The following is a 26,166-nucleotide window of genomic DNA, read 5'->3' on the forward strand; positions in this document are numbered from 1 at the left end:
TTTTTGTGATTTTTTTGTTTTACTGTCCTCTCCTAATTATCAGCTCAGTATTATCCAATTTCTCTGAATATAAAGTAGTTAAACTCAAATCCACTTCCAGCTACAGATTTTGCCATGGGATCAAAATACTTCTTTATCCACTGATCTGAGACCATTTCCTGTCACCCAGTTCACCAAGTTGCAGCAGTTTTAGGTGTTATAGAACAACACTAAATTAAGTTTTAAGCACCCAAGGGAACAAACATCATTTGAATTTTTTACTTGAAATACCACTGTTACAAAATGTGTATCCATCAATAGTCTAGGCAGGGTTTTAACAAGAAATGCCCTCTCATAAGCAGAATACCAATCACCTGTTAGTTTCAGCTTTTCAAATATATTTGTTATATATATACACTACAGATGTAGAGTAACAAATCACATTTTTACATATTCTCATAGATATTTCCATTGAAAGCTCAATATTAATTTGACTATACATAAAACCATATCCTCCCTAAGAGGGAACAATACTTGAAATCCCAATTCTATATTTGCTGCTGTCTTTATGTAAGCATATAGAATTTTTTTGCGAGGGCTGGATGGCCCTGTATCTCAGACAACAGAGGATTCTTAGACAAAGTGAGGTCCAGTTCCTTTTGATACAAGCGTCAGGTGCAGACAAAAAAAGATTGATGAAACACTCCAACATCTAATGTCTAACTTTCATGGTTTAAGCTCCCAGCATAGATTTCCCAGTAATAATCACTGAGCCCAATCACAAATCAAACAGCTTATATGCCATGATAGTTGCCTCATAATGCTTTTACATCCATTTTTCCATCCTGAATCCTTCAGTACAAAATGCATGGCTTTAAAGAGACATGAGGTGTGTGACACAAACATAAAAGAATGTAAAAGGAAAGTAGTCCCTCATGTACATCTTGAAGAGGAAGTTGTGCAGTGAGATATGAACTCATCGAGATGTTTTTGCAAGGAGTTCCCTCTAGTGGGGAAATAATTATATTCAGGGAGGATGGACTGATATAACTGGTATGACTGCATTTAACAGCTCAAACAGACACACTTTACAACTTTACGTCTTTATTGTACCTTAGTACATTCTGTTATACATATTTAATACAATATGCATCAATCCCTTGCTTCAGTTTCTCCATTCATTTGAACTGCCTGTGCCATCCTTCGTCGTTAGCAGTCTCTTCCACACCTGCGTGCTGAATGTAAAATCACTGTCACATTAAACAGAACAACCCGATACAACTCTTCACAATCTAAAATAAATAAACCACTTTAAAATAATCTAAAATCCCAGGAATGGAATAGTTTCCGATAGAAGTTTGCCTTCATAACTGTGAACAAAAGCAAATTAAAAGGCCAGCCAAGTGTTGTTGGCCAACCCAAGCATGTGACACATTAATGGCAAATAAAGACTAAGATAGGTGTATACAAGTGGAACGTATTTACTGTATATTCATATAATTATTTATGTTTAATCTTTGACATGTTTTCTGAGATTCAACACTATCAAGAGTTCATCTGCCAGGATATGTGCAATACATGGTGTAGGTGAACTGAAAAAGCACATCATGTCTCCACAAATGTCAAACTGCTCCCACCACATATCTGCCCTGAGCCAGTATTGGGTGACACAGATGCACATAAAAAGGCTGAGAATGGCAAAAGGCAGATCTGTACATGGCTCTTAGAAGAGGAAAATGAAGATGAGTTCTGTCCTTCTCTGAAACAGTTCATAAAGTTTAGTAGAGTTTCTACTGTGTGATACGATGGAATTCTGCACCTCCATTTCTTCTTTGTAACTTCAGCAAGGAATTCAAAAAGGTCTATAGGATGAAGGAGTGGGAAGCCCTCTCACTGATATTGTCTGTAGTCTCCAAAGGGAGCACTGGGCATAGAAGCTGGGGCAGGTTCCTCAGCAAACTGGGGCCCTGGAGAGAGAGAAAAAATAAAAAAACAGCATTGGAACGAGTTAAAAGCTGAACAACAGAGTAAAGCAGGGGTTTGCAACTGCAGTCCTCAAGAGCCACAGTCCTGCAAGTTTTAGATGTTTTACTGCTCTAACACATTCGATTTTAATTAAATGGCTCCAACATCTTATCATGTGTTGCTCAGTGGCTCAATAATTTTAATCACGTGTGTTGAAATAGGAAAACATCTAAAACTTCCAGAACTGCAGCTCTCAAGGACCAGAGTTGCCTACCCTGGTCTACAGCAACACATATGGCAGCATACTAAACCAGGACTCAACTCTCAGGATGTATTGTAATTATGTTACTATCGCAAGTTCACACAGCCTGTTTAGTCCAATTATGGACTATGTCCATAATTATGTATGAGCCAAGATTCTTGTCTTACTTTCATCATTTCACCTTCAGTTTGAACAAACACTGACAAAAGTTTTAGATCTTGGGGAAAATTCTGAGTACCACAAGACTTTTTTTTTTTCCAAATCAAATAGTGTTATACAATTCTTTTATAGCATGAACTGAGCTATAATTAGCATGTACTTTGTAACTAGGACACGTGATTGATACTGAAGCGGACAAATTTTAATTTTGCACAGCTAATATCATAAATGATAACATCTTTGACATTATTCTCAGTCAAAAACCTTGTAATGTTTTTTTTGCTGTTTAATTTGATCTTATGTTGCCTATAGTTTTTATACAGCTTCAAAGCCACCAGCTTAACTTACTAAATGAACTTTAAAATCTGATTCTCACCCCTTAAGTTTGACATAAAGAATACATTAGGACTGCTATTTATAACGCATATTCCCATGTGCCTAATGGCTGGATGCCATTTTTGTGCAAAGCAAACTAGCAGGTAGGGAGGTGATGAATATGTCTACAGTACAGTAAACAAACATGTCAGATGTTGGGCAACCAGAGGTAAAGCTGGTCTACAGCAAAGATTTTTCTCATGCCACAGCACATGTTATCCTTTAAGCAAGGAGGTTTTTGTGTTTTATTTACTTGTTATGCTGCCATCTATAATGTGAAGAAGAAAAAAAAACACTGAGACCAAGCCTATCAAATGCATACCTGGTCTTTGAGTGATTTTAAATGGTGGCATAACAAGTAGTCCACATATAAAAAAAGTCTGTGGATAGTGTTAAATCTTACATTATCCACACAACTTAACAGATGGCCTTAATAGTTTACAGGAGGGAGATTTATGTTTTTTCTTTACATATAACATTCTACAGTGCCTATCAGTCACTTTAAAGGCTCAAAATACTGGTATTACTCACCAGTTGGGAACTGTGAGGAGGCAAACCTCGTAAGCAGGATTCCAGCGCCCTCTATCAAAGCCAGGAGAATACCTCCCATGGCTGCAGAGCCAACCATGGCTACAGGTCCATCTACAAAGTAATACACACACACAGAACATTAATATCAACAACTCATATAAAAGATTCAACAGGAAAGCTAAGATTATTTTCCAATGTTAAATATGTCCAACTGTCCTTTGTCATGTTTTTAACAGGCTACACATAGATGGTTGTGGGAGTGAATATGGACAACTTAATGTTCCCATAACAGCTTCCATATGGTGCATCAGGTTCTCATACAGTGGTGTGAAAAAGTATTTGCCCCCTTCCTGATTACTTATTCCCTTGCATGTTTGTCAAACTTAAATCAGAACAAATTTAAATAGTCAAAGACAACACAAGTACACACAAAATCCAGTTTTTAAATGAAGGTTTTTATTATTAAGGGAGAAAATAATCCAAACTAACATGTCCTTGTGTGAAAAAGTGATTGCCCCTCCCTGTTGAAACATAACTGTGGGTAATCACACCTGAGTTCAATTTCTCTAGGCCTGATTACCGCCACACCTGCTCTCAATCAAGAAATCACTTAAATTGGACCTGCCTGACAAAGTGAAGTAGACCAAAAGATCCTCAAAACCTTGACCTCATGCCGAGATACAAAGAAATTGAGGAACAAATGAGAAAAAAAGTAATTGAGATCTATCAGTCTGGAAAAGCTTTATAAAGCCATTTCTAAATGGTAACACTGCATTTCAGAAAAAGAACATACCAACAGTTAAATATGGCGGTAGTGGTTGTGTGATGGTCTGGGGCTGTGTTGCTCTTCAGGACCTGGAAGACTTGCTGTGATAAATGGAGTCATAAATTCCATCTACCGAAAAATCATGAAGGAAAATGTCTGGCCATTTGTTCGTGACCTCAAGCTGAAACAACTTTGGATTCTGTAGCAGGACTCTGATCCAAAAAACACCAAGTCCACCACTGAATGGCTGGGGAAAAAAAAATCTGCTTGGGCAAAGTCTTGACCCGAATCCTATTGTGATGCTGTGGCATGACCTTAAAAAGGCCGTTCATGCTCAAACCAACCAATGTGGCTGAATTACAACAATTCTGCAAAATGAGTGGGCCAAAATTCCTCCACAGTAATGATGTTACGTCTGACACCAAAGCCCCGAGGACTGCATCGAGTAAAGGGGGCGTGTCCAAATGAGGCCTGTAGCGAGGCCCGTATCAGTTTCCTGAATATCACGTGACCAAAGACAAACGAGGCCCCGCTTGTCGTAAATCACGTGAGTGCCTCGTTGTGTGCGTAGAGACGCTGAAAAAGCCGCGGGAAATTGAGAAAATGTACTGAGTATGTGAATATATATATATATATATATATATATATATATAATGTGTGTGTGTGTGTGTATATATATATACATATATATATATATATATGTATATATACACATATATACATATATAAATGCATGAACATGGCGGTCTGTATATATAGGAGAGAAAAACAACATATATATATATATATATATATATATATATATATATATATATATATATATATATATATATATATATATATATATATATATATATAGATTAATTTACAATACAGTTTACATATCAACTGGTGTGTGGATAACATTTAATTTGACAGGTGGACTGCTGGGCATCAAATGACCAGCAGATGTCAGTACTACCAAGTGAGCTGTTAAATGGGGCCTCGAGTAATGAGACATTTGGCGATGCAATTGGCCAGAAAGATTCAACACATTCACGGGGCTTCATTAAACCATCACTACTCCACAGTGCTATAATTGACTACTCGCAAGTTATAGCAAACTCTTACATGCAGTTGTTGCTTGTAAGGGTGGCCCAACCACTTATTAGGGTTAGGGGGCATACACTTTTTCACACAGGGCCATGTAGGTTTAGATTTTTTCTCCCTTAATAATTAAAACCTTTTCATTTAAAAACTAGATTTTGCGTTTACCTGGGCTGTCTTTGACTAATATTTAAATTAATTTGATCTGAAACATTTAAGTGTAACAAACATGCAAAAAAATATCAGGAAGGGGACAACCGCTTTCAGACCACTGTGACTTGTCCCCTGGCCTTCTGGGGCCTATGCTTCATGGCTGCGGTGCATTCCTCTGCTGCCTTCTGGGCAGATGCATAGTCATCTCTGTAATGGGCTAGATGGCTGGGAGTTTTGTGCTGGGGTGGTAGCTGGTCTCTCACGTCCTAGGCGGGGCCTCCTGGTCTGCCTTTGATCTGTGCAGGGGCCCGGTTGCATTTGCATGATCACTGATCACACTTGATGCCTGATATTTTGCCCCCACATTTACTAACCTGCATGCTGATAGTCATTGTGTTGTCTTGTGGGTTTAATCAACAATAACTACAGTTATGTTCATGTTATTTGTGTTGCTGAAATTTGTGATTTTTTTCAGCTTGTTTGTGTTTTTAAAAGGGGCTCCTGATGATTGTCAGCATTTTTTTCTTGGAAGATGTTGCAGATGGTTCTCTGTTTCTTTACAGGTGTAACAGCTGGTGCTCTGGGTTTTTCTGTTTAAACAGCTAATGCTGTTACTTTCTACTTAGTATCTCCATGTCTCCTTTTTTCTTCTCTTTACGCTCCCCTTTCTTTTAGCCCCTAACCTTCTTGTTAGGTCAATATGTAAATTTAGCAATAAACACATTTAAAAACAAAGAATAATACTTAATTATCAAGAGGGGCCTTATATCAATAAAGCTTGTCTTGGCAAAACAAATTTAACAACACCACAGCCATCCTGCTTGCTATGATGCTGGACAAGACAAGTTAAAAAAAAAGAGAATTATAACAAATTAATTGTAGACTTAAATATTAATTACTCTAACAAGTGTTTGCATAAAGCGTGTGTGTGTGCTTTCTGTTGGAAGTTGAATCCCACCTCCTTCCAAGCATACTCACTTCTTGCAGCAAGGATAGCTCCTGTCATTGCCCCACTTGTTATTGAATTCCAGGGATCCTCCTTCCCTCGTACTTTTACTAGACCACAGTCAATCATGGAGAAGAGTCCTCCCCACACTGCAAAGCTACCTGCAACACACCCATCCCCACAAACATTCAAACAGGTTGGAGCAGAAAAAAAAAACACTGTAAGATCTGAAAAGGCCACATTCTCCAGTTATTTGTAGGAGAGGATTCATGTTTACTTTCCTCAGTGTGAAGCATCTGAATATGTCAACGCCTTTACTTGAAGAAAGGCTCATAGGGCAGATCAATGCACAATGATGATTGATTGCAATTAATAAATAGTGCACGAGTGTATCATACTGAAGCAGAAGACATCTTAGCAAACGAGATGAACTTAACATTAAAAAGATGAACACTAAACAACATGATGCCAAACTGATAACAGCCAATGTTTACTACAAAAGAAGAAATCATGAACTTTCATGCTTTTCAGTATTTTTTTTTTTTTTTTACCTCCAAGCTGAGGGGCCCTCGTCTTGATGGCTGTCAAACTACCCCTCATTCTGTGGCTCATTCCCTACAGATCACAATATCAAAAACAGCAGTGGAAATTAATTGTCAGCTCAGGATTTGTATTTTCTTGGTGAAGTCAAACACCAAAATTTGAAGTGTGTTAATAGACACCTCTAGAATATATGCATGCATGCTCTCATTTTCTCCTAGTGACCAATCAACCTGACATGCATGTCTTTGGATGGTGGGAGGAAGCTGGGGTACCCTGGGACAACCCACGCATACACAAGCGAACCAGAAGACCTTCTTGCTGTGAGGCCACAATGCTAACCACCACACGACCGTGCAGCAACATATTTTCGGTGCATTTTATACATATATAAACACATACATAGTCCTGAATGTGTCTCTATCCAGGGTGGGTGGTGTTAGGAGTGTTGTAAAACAGGGGTGTCCAAGTCCGGCCTCAAGGTCTACCATCCTGCAACTTTTAGATGCAACCCTTCTCCAACACACCTGAATCAAATGACTGGCTCGTTACCAGGCCACGGCAGCACTGAATAACGTGCAGATGACATTTGATCCAGGTCTGTTGGAGGAGGGTTGCATCTAAAAGTTGCAGGATGGTAGACCTTGAGGACGAGGCTTGGACTCCACTGTTGTAAAGCCTGACAGCAGCAGGTAGGAACAACGTCCTGCATCGTTCCTTCAGACAGAGAGGAGTCTGCTCCTAAAACTGCTCCTCTAAAGGATCAAATCAAGCTCATATTTTTATCTATGCATATCAGTAGCTTGTATATGAATGTTAACAAATGATTGTAGAGGTTGTAGTTGCAAATGAAGTTTTGTCACTGTGCAAAGTAAATGTCTAATTTTCTCTGTGAGAAACCTGAATATCTTAGGTAGCTGTTTAGTTTAAAACACTACCTTTAATTTCCATCACATCACAAAGCAGAATTCACCCATATATGAGAGGGACTGGCAGGATTGCCAAGCTTTTAAATCTACATAATTTGTAGGACCTCTGACAGTAGTAGAAGACAACGAAATAATCTGTCCTCTGACAGGGAGAGGTTGATATGTAATCAATCCAAATCAGTCTGAGAAATAAATACAGGCTAAAAATGAACACCCATAACTTCTATCACTTGCAGTATGGGAACTTAATTCATCAAGTTTGACTTGCATTTCAAATGCTCTCAGAGGCACTTCCAAATTTATTTATCCAGGTGACAAAGCTTCATTTATAACACACACAACAAGTCATTTGTGAACACTGATTTATCAGCTCAAAATATCTATGAGTCAAATTTCAGCTAATACTTTTTCTACTGAGACAAACTTAGGCCTTGGTCTATATATCAGTGTCCTTGAGCAACATGTTCCCCCACAAGGCCAATTATTTAAATGGCAGCTGTGCCACCCCTGGCATGTAAGTGTAGTTCAGTTCTTATAAAATTGTAATAAATGTAATTTTCTACAGATATTATGAAAGTGCTGACAAGCGAATGAACTTACTGAGGGAGCATTTCTGAAGCCCTTCACTGCCTGAAATATTCCACCTCCAATAGCTCCCATGGTGAAAGCTCCACCACAGTCATCCACAATCCTCCAGGGGCTAGGAGTAGAACAAATAATTTAACAAAACTTAATCTCACATTGCATTCAAAGTGTGAGGTGTTTTCACATCACCCAGTATGAAACCTGGTTCCACCATAAATGCTTTTTAGAATGATTTTGAAGAAACAGGCATCTAATATTGTTAATGTAGCGATTACAAATAAAAAATCCACATTAATGTCTTCAAATTCCCAATTTTGAGAAACAAAATGTTGGTGCAGACAAGTGAAAAAGTGTGAAAAAGTTTTGGATGAAATACATTTTTATGCAAAATGCCAGTTAAATGTAAAATATGACACATAAGATAAGAAAAAAAAAATTTTAAGTATTTTTTATATTTCAGTTCACTAGGTGGCATAGGTTTAATCACAAATGAGGTTAAAGATAAAAGTTGAAGTTGACACTAATCCTGCAGCCAATACTGCAGAAAATAAGAATGCAATACGACAAAAATAAAGAAAAAGAAAAAAAAGACACAGGAATTCATCAAAGTTCATAGGCTATAGCAAATTAATGAGAAAAACAATCCTGTCTCCTGTTTAACAAATGTCAGCATGTTATTGTAATGCATTATAACACTTTATACATTACTTCTTCTTCTAAATTTTGTGTATTCACTTTTCACTTCATTTTAAAAAATCTATAAAGCGGACATATACAAGGCCATAAAATACTTTGGGAAAGTTCCTTTAAAAGGTATTTTTCACTATTAGTCCCATCAGGTCAATAAACTAGGCATATATTTGAAACGTGCCAATTAAAGTATACACACACACTAATTTATTTATTTATATATATATATATATATATATATATATATATATATATATATATATGTGTGTGTGTGTGTGTGTGTATATAATGTGTGTGTGTGTTAATGTTATATTAATGTTATATATTTGTGTGCAATTGGTCTCGAGGTACACGTCTCGATTTGTTGTGAAATCTTGAGGCAGCCCAAACATAGCAGAGAAGAAGCTAACTAAGCCAGCGGCTAACATAATTTTTGTACGTAATTTAACTTCCCCGGAAAACACTTAAGTTAATATCAGCAGTTAGTTTAAAATGTTGACTGCCACTTTGTTTCTACTCAGTTACTGTCATCAGACAAGTCACTGTATTGCCATGTGGGCAAAAAAGCCGACAAGGTCACAACGTGATTTAGCAGTGACGGTCCACTGTTAGCCCAAGTCTCCAATACATTTCTAAGGCAATTTTAGCATTTCAGCTAACGTAAGCTGGTTAGCCGGTGTTATTTAAGCTATTTTGAAATGTTCCACATAACGCGACATAAAATTGAAAACACACATTGAACGTGGGAGTAACATAAACTTGAGACACTGTAAGAACCTCTTCAACATTTCGCGAAAAAACATTTTCATCTTGCTTTAAGACTCACCATGGCTCTCTGGCATACTCCTCCATTTTGTTCTTTCGCTGTTCCCCCTAACGTAACGTTTTAACCACGTGACGTAAGTTGTTCCTTCTTCTTCTTCTTCTTGTCTATTGGCTGGTCACTAACCAACTTTATATGTTAATACCGCCACCTGTCAAGTCAAGCTGTGGAATCACACCTTGCGTGCAGTTGTAATTTACCAACAAGACTTTAAACCCCGCGACCCTGCATTGAAATATTAAAAATGGATGGATGGATCTGATGTCTACGGAAGCGTGGAGCTTCCGTAGATGTCAGACTGTAATAATTGGTGATAAAGTATAGTATTCAAACTAATGACAAAGACCATATTTTTGGATTATAGACCTGTGACTCATCTGAATAGTGATTCATCTGTACACCTGAATGGAGGTCCAGTATCTAAAAAGCTTAATTAGACTGATCTTTTGCACAATTAACATTTCTTACATGTAATAGTGGGGAAGGCACAAGTGTGATTAACATTTCCAACTAAAACACTGAACCAGCATGCAACAATACTGGAGCAGCATTAACAAATCATCTTACAGCTGAAACCTGAGCAAGACTGTTAGACTGAAACATCCCATGACAGTCATTCTGAAAACACTAAAGCAGGAGTTGAATTTGCTGCAATTTTGATGTATGGCAGGCTGTTTGTGGTAGTGTTAAACAAATGTAAAACTGTTTAGAGAAATAATCTCACAGCAATTAATGTACCTCCTTTGTTATCTGGTTAAAAATTATATAAGCTGATTAAATTATTGTGTGTTTCATTTGGAAGTGTGAGTACTTGGATTATTATAGAGTAGCCAAGCTACAGAGAGGAAGGAATCTTAATATACCTCATATTAAACCTGAGGTAAACCAGAAATATATGACATTATAGTGTTGGCTGAGTACTTTTCTGCACTCAAATGATGACTGTTTTCTTCTGGTCAGAGGAGCAACTACAGCCCAGAGACAGACAGCTGGCACACAGCCCATTATTAGAAAGGGGAAAGGAATGACTTGCAGAGCAAGCCTTCATTGAGAAATGACCAAATACGGACATTTCATGGACACAGAGGGATAAACTGGCCTGTTGTTGGAGCCGCTCCCCTCTCCTCATAGCAGTCAGGGTGATGGTTACCTTTTCAGCTAGTTGGTAGACACTAAACAGCTCCAACTGTTTCCTTATCACTGCAGCAGATTCATAGATGATAAAGAACCTACCACACAATTTATAAGACATAAAAAATGCTGTGCTGGATATAGTTAGTCTATGTTAAGGTTTTTTTCTCCAAGAAAGGGGAAATGGCATCATTTAAACTAGATCTGTTCTGTCAATCAATCAATCAATAAAAAAAGAATAGTCAAGAGTTGAGAAATATGCTAATATTGTTCATTTCAGAAGTACTAGACACAATAGGTCTCCTGCTTCACAAGGAAGTCTCATTTCAGCATATGTAGACTGGACTAACTGATATGTTTTGCTCCAGAAGATAAAACTGTGAGCAGGTCAAACTCAGCAACACAAGAATTACATGAAAAAACACATTTAAAGCAACTCAGGGTTCATATGTAGTCACGCCCTTCAATATGATCAGTACTGGATTTCAGTTGTTTGCTGTTGGGACATGGCTATTATGATTCCCTAGCAACAGCTAGAGTGAAGTGGAATGTACACAGTGGAAATAAATGAGTGTATTATTCAACATGTGATTTGATCTTGACCATAAACCAGCTCAACATATACTGAGAGGTGATTTATTCAGTGTCATTCTTATTTAACCATGTGTATGCTGAGCACAATATACTTAATGTTATCATCCAGGCATAGCATTACATTTGAAAACATACCAGAATTTTTTTTATTGAAGACATACAGGCTGTGTGTAGAACAAGACATGTGTTTCCCTCTTTATACCCCTCTGATTTTTGTTCATCACATTGTAGTATCTCTCAGCATGACATTCACTTAAAATTGCAGCATTAACACACAAGAGATAAACAGGAGTGCTGAAATAATCCTGTAATGGTTTTATAAATCCTCCTGGTAAAGTTAAGACGTGTAGCTTTATTACATAAAAGTTATGTAATATAATCAAACACCCAGGCTAGAATGATTTAGTACAAAACCCAACAACAGGCACTGAAGTACATCCATTTGCTCTTCCTGATCAACTGTATTATGTAAATATTTCTGAATAAAAAAAGAAAATCCTTCATCTTGCACTAGCATGTCACTGGGCTGATTTCCATGACTGCCTGAGATGTCTTGAGATTTGATAATATGACACACAATCAAAAGCTACCTTAACCTTTTTTTTTTTTAAAGTACCCAGATTGTCTATTGTCAGGCCACCATATTTGTTGATTCCCTGATATTTCCACCCAGTCTGAACAGACTTAGTTGACCAGTTTAATGCGGAGTCCCTCTCCACTAATAAATAAATGGTCAAATTAATGTATTTTTTGTCTTAAAAGAGATTTTTATAGTTATGTGAATCTAAGCACATCACATGCACTCTCAACACTCACATTCATACGCATATGCAAGCCAACATGTTATATGATCGACTTCATATTATCTAGTGCAAAAGCGTCAATATGAACTAAAGACAGACAGCCACAAAACTCATTGTGCCCCCTGCCGTCAGCTTATAGAGAGCACTGCATCACTCCTCCACAGAGTCCTTTTGGTCCAGTGTTAGAGAGGAGAACTCGTAGTAAAGGCAAGTCAGTCTCCTGTTTCTGTAGAGTTCCTCTCCTAAAAACCCTGTGGTGAGATGTCTGTTGTCCCTTGCTTCTTGTCCACTTTGTTTTTCCATCAGGAAGCATTACTGCAGCCACTTCGGCACCGGCACCTGTGGGGAAACAAAGATGTGGGGATATCTAAATGCAGCCTGGTGGAGCTAACTTTTCCATCTACTCTGCCCTGTACCTACCTTCTTCAGCTGTTTAATATTACTTCCTCGGATTGAGGCTAGCAGTTGGTCCCTTGAGTTCCTGCTTTTGTATGAGCGGTCTCCATCCAGTACAGGAGGTGGTGGAGGTGGAGGTCCACCCCCAGGAGGAGGTGGAGGTGGTGGTGGAGCTAGACCACCAGCTCCTCTTTTAGGATTCAGCTTTGGTGAAGGCATAGGAGAAGGAATGGGAGACGGTTTGGGGGAGGACTTGGGTGAGCTCCTCAAAGACCCCCCACTTCCTGTCTTGGGCACCTCCAGTGTCCCCTTCTTCTCCCCATTAGCCTGGGCCTGCTTCTGCTCCTGCAGGCGCCTCTGCCTCTGCCTGTCCATGTTCCGACTTAGTATGTTTGTGGTGGTCATCCTGGGTCCTGCTAACTCAAAGTGGTAGCCCAGCTTGAGCAGAGTAGTGTTTTCTTTCAAGATCTTAACCATCTCCATCTCGGTCTTCCCTCCACAGATGTGGCGCTGGTTTTGAAAGCGGAGCTCGGTCAGTGTGGAGTTGTGCTGCAGCGCCTGAATAAGAGACAGGATTCCCTTGCCAGTTAGATGGTTGGAGTCAAGGTTGATGCTGGTGATGGCCTTGTTGCTGCGTAGCGTGCCAGCGATGGCATACGCCACGTGATCATCCGCACGGCAGTTGGCCAGAGCAAATATCTTAACACTGGTGTTATTTTGCAAAGCCTCTGCGAACTCGATGAGTGTTTTGGTCTTGATGACCTCTGAGTTGTTGACAATGAGCTCAGTTAGGGTGGGGTCATTGCTTCGAACCTGTTGCATCAGTTCATCGAACATGCTTGAGTCTTCATCCTCCTCTTCCTCCTGCTTTGCCTTGCTGTTTGGACTGTTTTTGGCCACGCAGTTACCAAGTTTCTCCTTCTCCTCAGCTTTTACAGGTTTTGCTGAACGATCCTCTCTTTTCTTTTTCTCCTCTGCTTTCTTTTCTGTGCTAATCTTCATGTCTTTCTCTTTCACATGGTCACTGTGGTTAAACAGCTCTTCCCTATCAGGTCTGTTTTCTGCCTTGTCACATTTTACCCTCACCTCACCCTTCTCAGATGGTTGATGCTGGAGTTTGACATCAGGTTTGTTTTTGTCCTCCACTTTGGGTTTCTTCTCTTCTGTTTTACTCTCTTGAGCCTGGCTCTCCTGTGTTTTGCTCTGCTTCTCAACCATTTTGGAGACGAGCCCTTGTGTCCTGATGCCCTCGCTTTTTCTCTCCCTTTCCTTTACCACATCCTTCTCGCCTTTTTCCCGCAGCTTTGAGATAATGTCTTTGGTTTTGCTCTCATAACTTCTCCTGCAATCTTCTTTCCTTTCCTTCTCTTTGCTGTCATCCTTTTTTTCCTGTAACCTGGAAATCATATCTTTTGTTTTGCTACCCGTGCTCTCTCTGTTGTCTCTTCTGTCTCTTAACCTATTGTCCTCGTATTTCTCTTTCTCATTCCTCTCCTCCTTCATATCACCCTCTCTACCAAGCTGTTTCTTGTTTCTACTTGAGCACCAACTTCTCTCCTCTTTTAAACTTTCTGGACCTTTGCTGTTTCTATCTTCCACCTTGTTATCTCTTTCTCTTGAGACACTAGACTGTCTCCGCACTCCTACTTTCATGTCATCATTTCCCTCCTGACTGAGGCCCATCTTCCTCAGGTATTCCTGCTTCCGGCTCTCTTTCTTTGGCTCACTCTGCAGGAGAATGAAAACAAGCAGTGAAACATGGAATTTACACAGAAAGTAAAGCAATAAATTACATATGTGAATGTGACAAGACCAAAGACGAAAATAAACCACAACATAAAAAAATTCACAATCGTTCTGTTTATATTTATGTCTCAATATTCAAACTATTTATTGTCTTAAAAGAGTAGAGTCTGCACTTTTACATTTGTGTCATTTGGTGTGTACAGTGTGTGTGATGCATAATTCACTATGAACTGTTCACGATAAACACAAACTTTCTCAGGCACAACATGGCAAGTGTGTTAGCAGTCAGGAAAAGGACAGCAGGCCACTTTTTACAGTGCAGAGATACATTTGCAGCAAATAGCTTGCTAAGTGTTTGATTTGTGAGCCTCCATCTGTTTTGCTATGTGAGGCTGTAGCCCTGGCAGATGTATCCTTAAAAGGCAGTGAGCGTAGAAGCAATCAACCAAGGAATTCTATCAGGCCAGGATTAAAGCTCCGAAGACACTCAGAAGAGCCGCCACTCCACCAATAGAAGTGTCTCTTTTAAATACACAAACTGCTAGAAATTCTAATCATATAAGGGGCCCTTTCTGTATTTGATGACTAAAAACCATTAAAGCTTGTAAGTGGAATAGTGAAAATGACTCTACATGTCTGAGAGGCTGTTTTTTCTGCTAGTGGTTATGATTAAGGAGTGTGGAGTGGATATAGGCAAGCCTCAGTGGGACAACAATGTTTTTTCCTGGCAGAGGAGTCAACTCTGGGGACCACTATTTTTGAACAGATGGACTCTGGGTGAACAAGGTCCAGCTGCTTCAAGCTAAATGAAAAGCAGCTATCATTAAAATACCCAGTGATAATGGATATTATGCAATGCTGTCATCTATAGCTCACACTCTCGCTAATTTAAAATCCTCTAGCTTCAGATTTTTCAGTAAAAACTGATACAAGGAGCTCAAATACAAACATAAGAAGAATGCAATGCACCATAGAAGCATGCAGATCTCGCTTTAAACTCACCACGAAACTTGAAGGGATGTTTTCTTACTAACCTCAAACGACTGTTCCCTCTGACTGAGCCTCCCTTTGGTGTCGCTTCGGGTCGTCACATTGTTGCTCAGAGGTGGCTGCACAGCCTGGTTCTCCCCTTGGACGATGATCTTCCCATCATCTGGGTTGATGTCTGGCACATTCATCAAATCCTTATCCAGCTCCTCCATCTCCTCCGGGGAGAGGGTGGACAGCAGGTTGTCCAGGTCTGGGTCCTCGCTGACCTGACGACCCGTACGGGTCAGGCCTCTCACCTTTCGCCTAGACATAAGGATGCTTGTGTCTTCTTCTGGGGAGCTAATGGTGTTAACCTTTGATGTTCAATCTAAACACTTCTTTCCTATGAGGAAAAATCTAGTAATCCTTATGTCCTGCTGCACCCCCCTCACCAAAAACCCACCAAAGGCATCAATCCTGGTGCAAACAGGCTGCGCTCAGTCTTGCAGTGAGGGGTACCAGTGACGAACTGCAAGAAGCTCACATCATGAAAGCGGACTGTGAGGCTGGGACATTCTTTGAAATCTTGTTAAAGTGCATGTCCATATTTAGTTCAGGGTACACACTCCTTTAAAGGTAATGGGAAGGGCTGAAGTTTACAGAGCAGACTCACACAGACTTCCTAGTACACATTTTGTGTTTACAGAGACCAGTTGCTGTTTATTTTTCTAGTTCATTTAGGACGTTTTCTGAAAACTGTCTTAATAATTTTGAGCAAAGCATACAAGCAAAATCTGTAGTTTTATTTGACAAGACTACGGTTTAAAGCCAGTGTGAAAACAAATGAATGGGATACAAAAAAACTGATGTAGTCACTCTAAAATATGAGTTTAAATCTGAAAGATTGATGTGCAAAAAAAGCTTATTGATGCCAATTTTAAAACAAATTTATTTGTATTGTTGTAATACTGCGAAAAATGTTGGGAAACTGTAAAATGTAAAAAGGAATAGAATGAATTGATTTGTAAACATCCCTATATTAAATTTTTTAAGTCATTAAAAAAATGTTAATTTTACAATTGTTTTGCTGGGAACAGATTTTTAAAAAGTTATGCGATATGCTGTGACAGGATCTGTAAATCCCGATATTTGATTTTTCTCTGTATTACTAACTTTCATTCTCATATTTTGTGAATATTTTAAGAATCATGGAAGATAAAAATGATGGCTGAACTAATTACAGCTTAATGTTGATTATTCTTAAATTGCTAAACCACTTTATCGGAGTTGGTCAGATTAGCTTTAAAGCATCACTGTGTGTCACCTACCTGGAGTAGATAAATATATCATTAGTTGTAACTTGTTCCATCAGGTGATTGCTTTAGTATTATACAATCTTGCCATGTTTTTTTTTTTTTTGGTTTTGTTTTGTGTAGCCCCTATCCCTAACCTTATTTCAAACAACTGCATTACACATGAAAGAGGAGATGGTTTTCAGCGAATCAGTTCAAACATTTGAACATTGAACTGCCTGGATGGTAATATGGACATCTAGTGGCCAAAAACACATTCTAACCCTGCTTTACAGATTTTACACACAAAATTAGTGAATGGATGAATGTTTGGGCAATAGATGCTTTAAAAAAAAAAAAACAACAAGCACAACTATTTTACATTCCAAAGTTAAATTTTATGTTAATAGAAATCTCTTTTTCCACTTTATTTTACAATGTCATACCATTCAAGTGACAACAGACAAAAGCCATATCTAGACGTGTTACTTCTCCACCTGATGTCAGTTTCATTAAAACACACTCATGGAAATGACTTAGAAGCACAAATAAACAGAAACATCATTGAACAAATGTTAAAATTCAACTACATATGAAAGTATCACACCAAGAAAATCCCAGCGTTCTCCTTGTGCTTTAAGAAGTCTCAACAAATCTGTACAAGTGGACGTCGCTGTGGGAGCGAATCATTTGTTGTAAAGAGCATTAATGGTCCCAGTCTGATTCATTAGCAGAGAGACAAGATGCAGCAGCCGGTCTCCGGTTTAATAGTCAACTTTATCAGCAGTATCCTTTTTTTTTTTTTTTAACATACTGAATATGTGCCTCATGTGACATTAAGTTTTAGTTGCTAAATACTTCAACCCAAGATTTCAGCTTACAACGTACCTGTAGATAAAACTTGCTAATTTAAATTTAACAGAACAGTTTGACATTTTGGGAAATCGATTCATTTGCTTTCTTGTCAAAAAAAAAAAAAAAAAAAAGACTAGATGAGAAGACTGCACCATTTGTTAAAGCACCATTAGACAGATGAATTAGAATTACGTATCGATCGGGACAGCCTGAGGTTACGTTCCAGAGAAATTCATGTTGGCAGAGGAAACAAATTTTGCCTTCCTTGGAAACTAACATCATCCAGCTTAATTCAGGCATCTGAGTCTGGCTGAGAGAAACAAAATCCACTCGCATTCACTTTCTTTTTGCAGAACTCCCAACTATAATATTGGTAGCAATGAAAGTCATAATGTCCTAGAAAACAGATGAGTCATAATTTTAGCATTATTAAAGGAAACCCCTTTGTTTTGCACCGAGTACTAGCTTAGTCACTACAAGCTGAAAGGAGAAACGGATCACCTTCAACGCTACAGCCGACTTATCTTAAATTTCTGTGCAACATTCTGTTTATGCTTCAGTTTCACTTCTGTTCTATAGATTCTGATAGGAGGTTTTTATTTCTTTCTATTGATCAAACAAGCGGTTACAGGCGGCAACAGATGGCTGTGGACTCACAGAGTATGAATCAGAAGTAAGTCTCTGGTTTTAATCTCAAACCTTAACTACTTACCATTACCTTTTTCAGTCTACTTTAGCTATAACATATTATAACCATTAATACACACTAATTAATTAATTAAAATATAACATAAAAGAAATTCTACAATGGCCCAAGGTGCAGTAACTCAAGTTTTGCCATTTTGCTGCTAAAACGTTTGAATATAAAAACTGTACTTTAAAGATATAAGAGTGGTATCAATGTTCTCATCCAAATTTTAGCTACAAAAAAAAAGAAAAGAAAACAAATAAACCAATTTCCAATCATGTCAAACATCTCATTAAAAGTGTTCAATAGTTTTCATTTTTGGCTTTGTAGCTTAGTCCAGTCAGTTAAAGCCATTCAGACAGAGGTAACCTCAGTAAAAATAAATATTAAATGGAAGATGTCAAAACATCAAATTACATCTCATGTTACAATAACAGTACACTGCTTTTTAAACAACTTATTACAATGTCATAAATTATTAAACTGAAGAGCAGATTTACAAAATATGTATTTAAATAGTTAAATCTCTTCTTTTCCATGGTTAGTAATTGTAAGGCGGGACATTAGGTTCAATCAAGCAGCGACACCTGCAACTCCCTTGAACTGATATGTTACAAGAAATATACTTTTTTCTTCATGGATTTCATTGTGGCAGTGTGACTCTTATCTTATTATAAATTCCTTATTATTTCAAACCAGAAAAGAAGCAGAGGAGGACAGGGCACTGACTGCTCAGCATGCTGATGCTAAGGTGATACACGAGAAGGGTGCCACTAGAGAAAACTACAGAGAATTCATTGTTTGAGTTAAATACCAAAACAAGATTAAACAAAGTTCAAAGTAACAGGTAACAAATGGCTTCTTAGACAAAACAGAAATTTTAATAAAATAAGTTAACGCATCTCACTTTGATCCAAACAGATCATCATAAAAAAAGAAAAAAATTCAGCTCATTTCTAGTTTTTTTTTTTCAACTTCAGCCTCTACCACAACGTGAGAAAAACACAGATAAAGACATAAAGATGTCGTATTATAGCTGCAGAATTTGTTTGAGAGATGGAGAATATATGGAATGTAATGACAGTCAATTTATTCAATTCTAACAAACATGAGGAAGCAAAGCATTGTTCTCTTCAACAAATAAAGGAATGCATTATGGTTTTTGCACACCCCTCAGACACACCAACCAATGGACCCTGTCTTTAGATGACACCCTGTCATTGAGGTGAGTGCGTCAGAAAAGTGGAAGTATCTTGACACACACTTCTTTTCGTTTAAAGGATGATGTGACACCTGCTGTGAATCATGCCTGGAGCCATCAAGAGTCAGGCTGTAGGATAGAATCTGATTTGCGTTAGTACTGTGGGAAAGTAGGATAGTGCTGTAAATAAACAAGGTAAAACAAAAAGAAAAAAAACTTAAAAGTGTCTCTGGTTTCCCTCCTTTGAATAACCTGTTTGTCAACTTAGTAGTTTTGAATGTGTTAGACTGTACATGTGTGTACGAGTGTTGCTGCCTTCTCTTTTTCAAACAGTCATTCCTCTCATTTGCAGATGTTTCCTTTTAATTGTGTGTGAAGATGAATCCATCAGTGGCCAGGATACTGAGGTGGTGAGTAAGGTGGTGGGGCTAAAAAGAAACAGGGAGACAAAAACAAAATTAAATCAGTAAACAACTTTTTTTTGTTAAGAATATAAAGTCTAATGTAATTTTTATGTTGAATTTTTTGTGGTGCTAGAATCTTTTGCCCAAAATGTGTGTTATACCAATGACTTTTATATATATTTACAAAAGAAACCCCTTCTAGATTCACATAAGTCATAAATAACCATACAGATTTAAAATAGTTCAGGAACATATCATATAACACTGATCAGCCACAATATTAATGATGTTGATTATCCTATTTCAGTGCAATGCCCTGCAGGGAAGCCTTGGTTCCCACATTCATTTAGTTGTTAACTGAACCCAAACACTGTGCAGACCAAGCACATACCCATCATCAACAGTACTCCCAGTGACTGCCTTCCCCAGCAGGACAAACAGCCCAAGGCATTTGAAGCTGTGTTTATGGTTTCAGTGTCCACATGAACAAACCAACTGGGACTCTGCACATGTGCACATGGTCCTGTACATACTATCTCTTAGGTCAGCTAGGCCAAAGCTTCACCTGCAACCGAGCTTCTCCCACAAAGTACAGAGGCTTCAATCCACAGCCCACAGAAGAAAAGGATCTGATGTCAACATCAAGTGAAAGACACTTCAGAATAGCCCAGAGTGATTGAGAGTCCTTCTGGGTACATATACAACATATTTATTAAAGTTGGTTTTAATGATGTGGCTGATTGCATAAAGAAAACACAGACAATTTTAGTGATGGTGAAGCCTATTATTATGTGGAGATAAGGGGGAGTCTGGAGCAGTCAAAAACATAAAAAACCCTAAATGTTAGTCTTATAGTAAAGCAAGAGGAAAGACACACTGCCAGAAAACTACCATATTCAGTAAGATTCATTATCAAGATTCTGTCCAAGTTAGAATGAGCACCTAAAACATGTATTTGTCTCAAAGATAAGTTTGTAGAAACAATGGAGACTTATTGGCATTGAACGATTTCATGGCATTTTGTCCACTTACTGATAAAAGATCAACAAGGAAGAATATTTTCCAAACTGAAAACAGTCATATGCTGAGCAAAATGATTCAATCCACCTCATGATGAAATACCCGCTGGTTTCTGTTGTTAGTGTAACAGGAAAGATGAGGGGTCCAACAAACTATATTAACAGTAAAAATCATGAAAACATTATCCTTATTCCTCAGAATACTATAATAAATATACTGTAGCTACTCTATTTCCCACAATTACCAACACAATTACTGTTAGAAACAGTGTGTGAACATATTTCTTTCCCTTGTAATGGTTATCAAGTAACATGGACATAAATCATGGCCAGGAAACTCCACAGCCCAGATTGTACGAGACTTCAGCGTTGTTTAACTGATGTTTTTATTTTTCTTACCCTGGCTGAATGCAGGATCCATCATGTGTGGTGGGTAAGGTCCCGGCTGCATCATGGCGTACTGTGGGGGCATGCCAGGATACTGAGGTGCCATAGGATAACCTGCATGTGGATACTCTGAGGGTCCAAGTGGTTTTCCATAAGCATCATACATGGGCTCTACTGGGTAGCTGGCCATGGGGATCTGCTGAGCTGTGGGTTGAAAAAACACACCAAGAGCTATAAAAAGGAAATTTTAACTCAGTAGTCATCTGCACAAACCTGGACATAAAGAACAAGGGTCTTACCATCATAAGGTGTTCTGCCCCTTTGCTGCCTTCTCTGATAGAGGTAACAGCAGGAACACATGAAGCAGCAGACCATGGTCGCAATAATGGCCACAAAGAGGAGGATGGAGGACGCAATGCCAGCTAAAGTGGTGGGGCTAAGAGAGGAGGAAGAGGAAAACTTAAGTCACAAAGAATTCTCCTTCTCACTTTGATCATCTAGACTTGTGTTGCTCCTGCTCCTGTATCTGGCTAATTACAACTCATTTAGAAAGGATTAAAGTAGAGATGGCTGAGATGAGAAGCTTTAGATTCAGACAAAACTCTTAACCAAAGACTGACCCTGATATAGTCTCAGTAAATGATGTGCACCCTCAGTTTCTTTGTCTGAATCCAGATTCCATTACCTCATAATCTCAGTGAAACAACAAAGCCCTCCATTTCATCTCAGCCTCTGACGCCCACTGATCTGATCTCCCACAGGGCTCAATGAGCTGCAGGTTGTCTGCTCGCTGCTGGAGAGTGATGGATGATTTTCGGTAATGTGGAAGAAAAGTGCTATGTTGCAGCCTCTCAGGTACAAGCTTGCGTAGTCTAGCATTATTACAATCACTTTTGTGGGACTCTGGCATTAAACATCAGTGAACACACAGATAGCTGATGTGACAGAACCACTAATGAGAAGATATTAGAGTAACTTCACCATGTGCAGCCACTGTACTTTGGGGACTGGTGTGTGTGCGCAGCCATCAAGATGTAATTTCCTTTTTATAATCAAAAAATTTTTTTAAACACTTTGTCGATATAAAGAGAATTAGTTTTTTAACTAAGTATAAAAAAATCTACCACCTCTATTGCTTTATATCTTTATTTATAAACAAGGTGTGTTTTTATATATTCAATGCAGTGATTTGCTGTGAAACAAATGTTTTTATCTTTTAGCAAAGACATTTGAGTTCAAATATCCTCCTGAAAAACAACAAAGAACCAGACTGCCAAAAGAAACTAAATGGTATGTGTTTGTGAAGCAATAGCCTTAAATCACAGACAACAAAGCCAGGGGTGCCCAAGTCCTGCAACACATGTGAATCAAATGAATGGGTTGTTACCAGGCTTCTGCAGAGCTGAATGACATGTGGATGAGGTAATTCAGCCATTTGAGTCAGGTGTGTTAGAAAAGGAATGCATCTATAAGTTGCAGGATAGTATCCCTCAAGGACTGGACTTGGGCACCCCTGGGATCAGCAAATAAATGAATCCCCTGTTTCTGCTTCTTGCCCCCACCTGAACTGGAAGAGCATGCAGCGTTTCTGCTCCCTCTCCGTAATCATCTTGAAGGCGTCCAGACAGCAGTAACGCCGGTGGCAGTTCCCGCAGCAGAATGTGATGAGAGGGCAGTCGAAGCCGTTGTGCCAGGTGCCGTTTTTGTCCACATACCACAGACAGTCTTCGTTCCCGCTGACTGCAAAGCAAAAGCAATGCAAAACGTGAGTGAGAATGACATAACAGGCATGCTGATTAAAAAAAGACAAGAAAAAAAAAATAGGAATACAGTTAAGAAATAATGAAGAAAACAAAGTTCCAGTGTGCTCTGTGTTCTTTCTTATTTTCTTTATAGACATGAGGTTTGTTTTTTCACAGCAGGAGAAGCTGTGAATGTTCACTTTCTGAGCCGAATCTTAAAAAAGAACCCACGTCTTTCAAACCTTTACTGACTTTTTTTTTTTTTTTACATCATTCTTATTCCAGACCAGTCAGAGACACAGTGCATTATTCAACACTTCTCTGTGGCAGAGGATGAAAATGATTCAAGCTCAAGTACTAAAACTTACTGAAAAGATTTAAAGATACTTCTACAAATACAACTTAATATAACTTTCAGACTCAAATACCTACCAATTAATTTCATACCAAGTGACTGATGATGACGAAAGAACAAAAAGGTCAGGGATATATTTAATTTCCAATGTCTAAAGAGAATGTTAACTACTGATTACTTTTTCTTTTGAGTTATCCAAAACACCCAAATTATGATATTCCATGAACTTGGAGAGTAAGAGTTCTTGTAAGCCCTTGTAAGTAAAGCTTTAAAGTCCACACATGATTATGCTTTCAGCAACATATAATTTAAGATAAAATCAGATTATAGCTGGACACAACAGCCGCCAATGGGTGTAGGCTGCTAAAAGCTTAGGTACTCATTGAGGTGGGGGAAAAACAGACACATAGTTTTAACTATCTTATACCACACAATCTAAGTATATTCTGTATGCAAATTGAACCACATATTTATTCCCAGAGAGCTGCGTTTCTGTCTTGACCTGAGCATATTAAAGCGTCAGACAACTCCAACTGAGGTGGCCTGAAGTAAAGCGTCAAAACAATACTAATCTAGCCTTGGCTCTTGAAAATGTTGAGACTAAATTTGGACTATGGCCTCTAGATGGTGGCATTGACAGTGCACATTCTGCACTTTTATATAAGCTTTAATTTGAACAAACTCTTATTACTCTGCAGCACTGCCTATATTTGAGAATTTGTCTCACATGTTGCTCTTTTTGTCAAATGTCTGTCCTTGTTGAGCAACAGGATGTACAATAAACTGACCTTAAGATTATAGTTTTGTTATAAAATTGTTTTAAAGAAATAATAACTACCGCAGTTTGTTGTAAAATCATAGTGTAATGCATCAAACTGGCAGGTACATTATTATCCATTTCATCCTTTTAGAATCAATATGGGAAGCCTGGATAGCAGAAAGAAAAATGTTAATATGCCAATTCATATAAGCTGAAGCATCAAAACACAGGAGAACATAATGCCTGTCGTGAAGGTGGCATTCATTGCAGGTTAATTATTAGGGAGGTACAAACTAAACTTAGATTTAGGCTTGTGCTGTGACTTTCTTCCAGTGTATACTTTGCTCAGGAATAACTTAGTAATATCAAGCCAACACCTTTTATAGCCTGCATAATGTTAATTATTTATGTGGTAAATAGTTATTTCTGCAGTGCTTGAAAAGAGCAACTGCTGTACAATATGTAAATTGGCATGTAGCTAGCCATAGTTAATATAAGCTTCATTGTATAAATGAGAGTTTTAAAAACACTAAAACCAGTCAGACTAACTCCAATTAGACTGCACTAACTGATATGAACTGTGACTGGAGACCTAACAGGGTTTTAGTTATCCAGGCATATAATAAACATCGAGTTTTGGATCTCACAAGTAAACGGCCAGAAGGCATAAGAACATCATGCCCACAGCTACGGAGGCTTAGCCGAGTCCATGCTAGCGGTCTGCGGGTAACAGATGGGATACATGACAATCGCACACAGAAAACTGTAGCCGAGCTCTAACGATAAACCGTTATTGTTAGCTAGCTGCTAGGCCCGGATGGAGAGCCGTAATCTTACCCGGAGAAGTGCAGAGGACGACGGCGAGAAGCGCCAAAGTCAACGACAGGAGGGACATGTTGCCCGTAGCAACAATTTCCATCCTGAATTTGTACCAAGCTTTGGGGAAGGGGTTTAAAAAACGAGTGTTTTCATCGAGTGGTGGCTGTCAGGCATTATCCTGGCGTCGGAACGGCATGGGAGACGGGACGGGCTTGAGCGTCTGTTATTTATGCCTTGAAATGACACACTGCGACTGTGACGCCGTTCAGCCAAAATGAGAAGGATGCTACCTTTACGTCCTAGAAAAAAACATCGGAATCAATCCTTATATGTATAATACAAACCATTTCTATTAAGTAACAGCTAAATATTATTAAGTAAATTAATTGTTAGTAATGTGAATTCAAAGTACCAAGCTACTTTATTATAAAAATAAATAAAATCTTCCAACAAAATTTAATTTGGCATCCTACGTTTAACTGATTTACACGCTATATACATGTGTATATATCATTTTTAAGTGCTCATTCAGAATTATGCATGTCATTATTTTAATAGTTGATTATGAATATGAACAGTAATCTATTTTCTTAATATCTTGTTGTGTTGCTTAGGTTTTCGAGTAACACTGAATGCATCTCCCCCATTTCACTCCACATAGGATTTAGCCAGTCTCAATTTGACCACTCAAAAAACAAACAAAAAATAAATAAATAATAAAAAAAAAACGCTTGAATGTCAAACTATAAAACCAGAGCCTAATTATAAATATAAAAATGCCACTAAACCTAACTAAACTGTACAGAAGCCAAAAGCAGCTATACTTGGAAAAAGAACATTTAGCTGACCGTGGCCATCTCGTGATGTCGCAAAAATAATATATATATTTTTTTCTTTAGCAGAATTTTGAATTATGTGAAAACGAGTTTCGTGTTCTCGAGATTACGGAATAACGTGATCTCGTGATAACGGTTTTAAATGACGACATAAGGGCTCGCTCTCGGCTTCCGTAGCTAACAGCTTCCTCTTGTGAGCAACATGAAATGAAAATTATTCACTTCTTATATGCTCCTAGACAGCAGCGAGGGTCTGACGAGTAGCAAGCACAACCCACAAGACCAGCATCCTTGTACTAGACAGCTCAAGACACAATCACACCCGAGAGTAAGAACAACACAAGCAAGCAAGAATTCAAACAGGATTAGAGGCAGTGTTT

At 38.4% G+C, this 26,166-nt stretch overlaps 3 protein-coding genes across 3 annotated transcripts; all 3 read right to left on the reverse strand.

Moving 5' to 3' along the window:
- Window positions 1–4: 4 nt before the first annotated feature.
- Window positions 5–9,877, reverse strand: timm17a (translocase of inner mitochondrial membrane 17 homolog A (yeast)). Its single transcript, XM_041981329.1, has 6 exons — window positions 9,793–9,877; window positions 8,292–8,391; window positions 6,774–6,837; window positions 6,255–6,383; window positions 3,272–3,382; window positions 5–1,946 (listed from the first exon to the last, which is right to left on the reverse strand). The coding sequence occupies exons 1-6, from the start codon at window positions 9,816–9,818 to the stop codon at window positions 1,870–1,872; spliced, it is 507 nt and encodes a 168-aa protein (XP_041837263.1). The 5' UTR covers window positions 9,819–9,877; the 3' UTR covers window positions 5–1,869.
- A 2,166-nt stretch (window positions 9,878–12,043) lies between these two features.
- On the reverse strand, window positions 12,044–15,972 carry lmod1b (leiomodin 1b (smooth muscle)). Its single transcript, XM_041981324.1, has 3 exons — window positions 15,494–15,972; window positions 12,738–14,441; window positions 12,044–12,656 (listed from the first exon to the last, which is right to left on the reverse strand). The coding sequence occupies exons 1-3, from the start codon at window positions 15,758–15,760 to the stop codon at window positions 12,630–12,632; spliced, it is 1,998 nt and encodes a 665-aa protein (XP_041837258.1). The 5' UTR covers window positions 15,761–15,972; the 3' UTR covers window positions 12,044–12,629.
- A 3,150-nt stretch (window positions 15,973–19,122) lies between these two features.
- Window positions 19,123–25,222, reverse strand: shisa4 (shisa family member 4). Its single transcript, XM_041981325.1, has 5 exons — window positions 24,969–25,222; window positions 22,837–23,014; window positions 21,574–21,710; window positions 21,287–21,478; window positions 19,123–19,892 (listed from the first exon to the last, which is right to left on the reverse strand). The coding sequence occupies exons 1-5, from the start codon at window positions 25,048–25,050 to the stop codon at window positions 19,852–19,854; spliced, it is 630 nt and encodes a 209-aa protein (XP_041837259.1). The 5' UTR covers window positions 25,051–25,222; the 3' UTR covers window positions 19,123–19,851.
- Window positions 25,223–26,166: the final 944 nt, after the last annotated feature.

The sequence above is a fragment of the Melanotaenia boesemani genome, chromosome 3 (genome assembly GCF_017639745.1).
Source record: "Melanotaenia boesemani isolate fMelBoe1 chromosome 3, fMelBoe1.pri, whole genome shotgun sequence".
NCBI lineage: Eukaryota > Metazoa > Chordata > Actinopteri > Atheriniformes > Melanotaeniidae > Melanotaenia > Melanotaenia boesemani.

What these genes read in the sequence shown, in the direction of transcription:
- timm17a (XM_041981329.1), bottom strand. Translation starts at nt 9,818, where the DNA reads ATGGAGGAGTATGCCAGAGAGCCATG. An exon ending in GAGTATGCCAGAGAGCCATG is followed by an intron (nt 8,392 to 9,792) that starts GTGAGTCTTAAA and finishes TTCTACTCCTAG; the next exon opens with CCCCTGGAGGATTGTGGATG. An exon ending in AGCTATCCTTGCTGCAAGAA is followed by an intron (nt 3,383 to 6,254) that starts GTGAGTATGCTT and finishes ATTACTTTGTAG; the next exon opens with ATGGACCTGTAGCCATGGTT.
- shisa4 (XM_041981325.1), bottom strand. Translation starts at nt 25,050, where the DNA reads ATGGAAATTGTTGCTACGGGCAACATGTCCCTCCTGTCGTTGACTTTG. An exon ending in CGTCCTCTGCACTTCTCCGG is followed by an intron (nt 23,015 to 24,968) that starts GTAAGATTACGG and finishes TTTGCTTTGCAG; the next exon opens with TCAGCGGGAACGAAGACTGT. An exon ending in TGCATGCTCTTCCAGTTCAG is followed by an intron (nt 21,711 to 22,836) that starts GTGGGGGCAAGA and finishes CTCCTCTCTTAG; the next exon opens with CCCCACCACTTTAGCTGGCA.
- lmod1b (XM_041981324.1), bottom strand. Translation starts at nt 15,760, where the DNA reads ATGTCTAGGCGAAAGGTGAGAGGCCTGACCCGTACGGGTCGTCAGGTC. An exon ending in AGAGGGAACAGTCGTTTGAG is followed by an intron (nt 14,442 to 15,493) that starts GTTAGTAAGAAA and finishes ATTCTCCTGCAG; the next exon opens with AGTGAGCCAAAGAAAGAGAG. An exon ending in ATATTAAACAGCTGAAGAAG is followed by an intron (nt 12,657 to 12,737) that starts GTAGGTACAGGG and finishes GTTTCCCCACAG; the next exon opens with GTGCCGGTGCCGAAGTGGCT.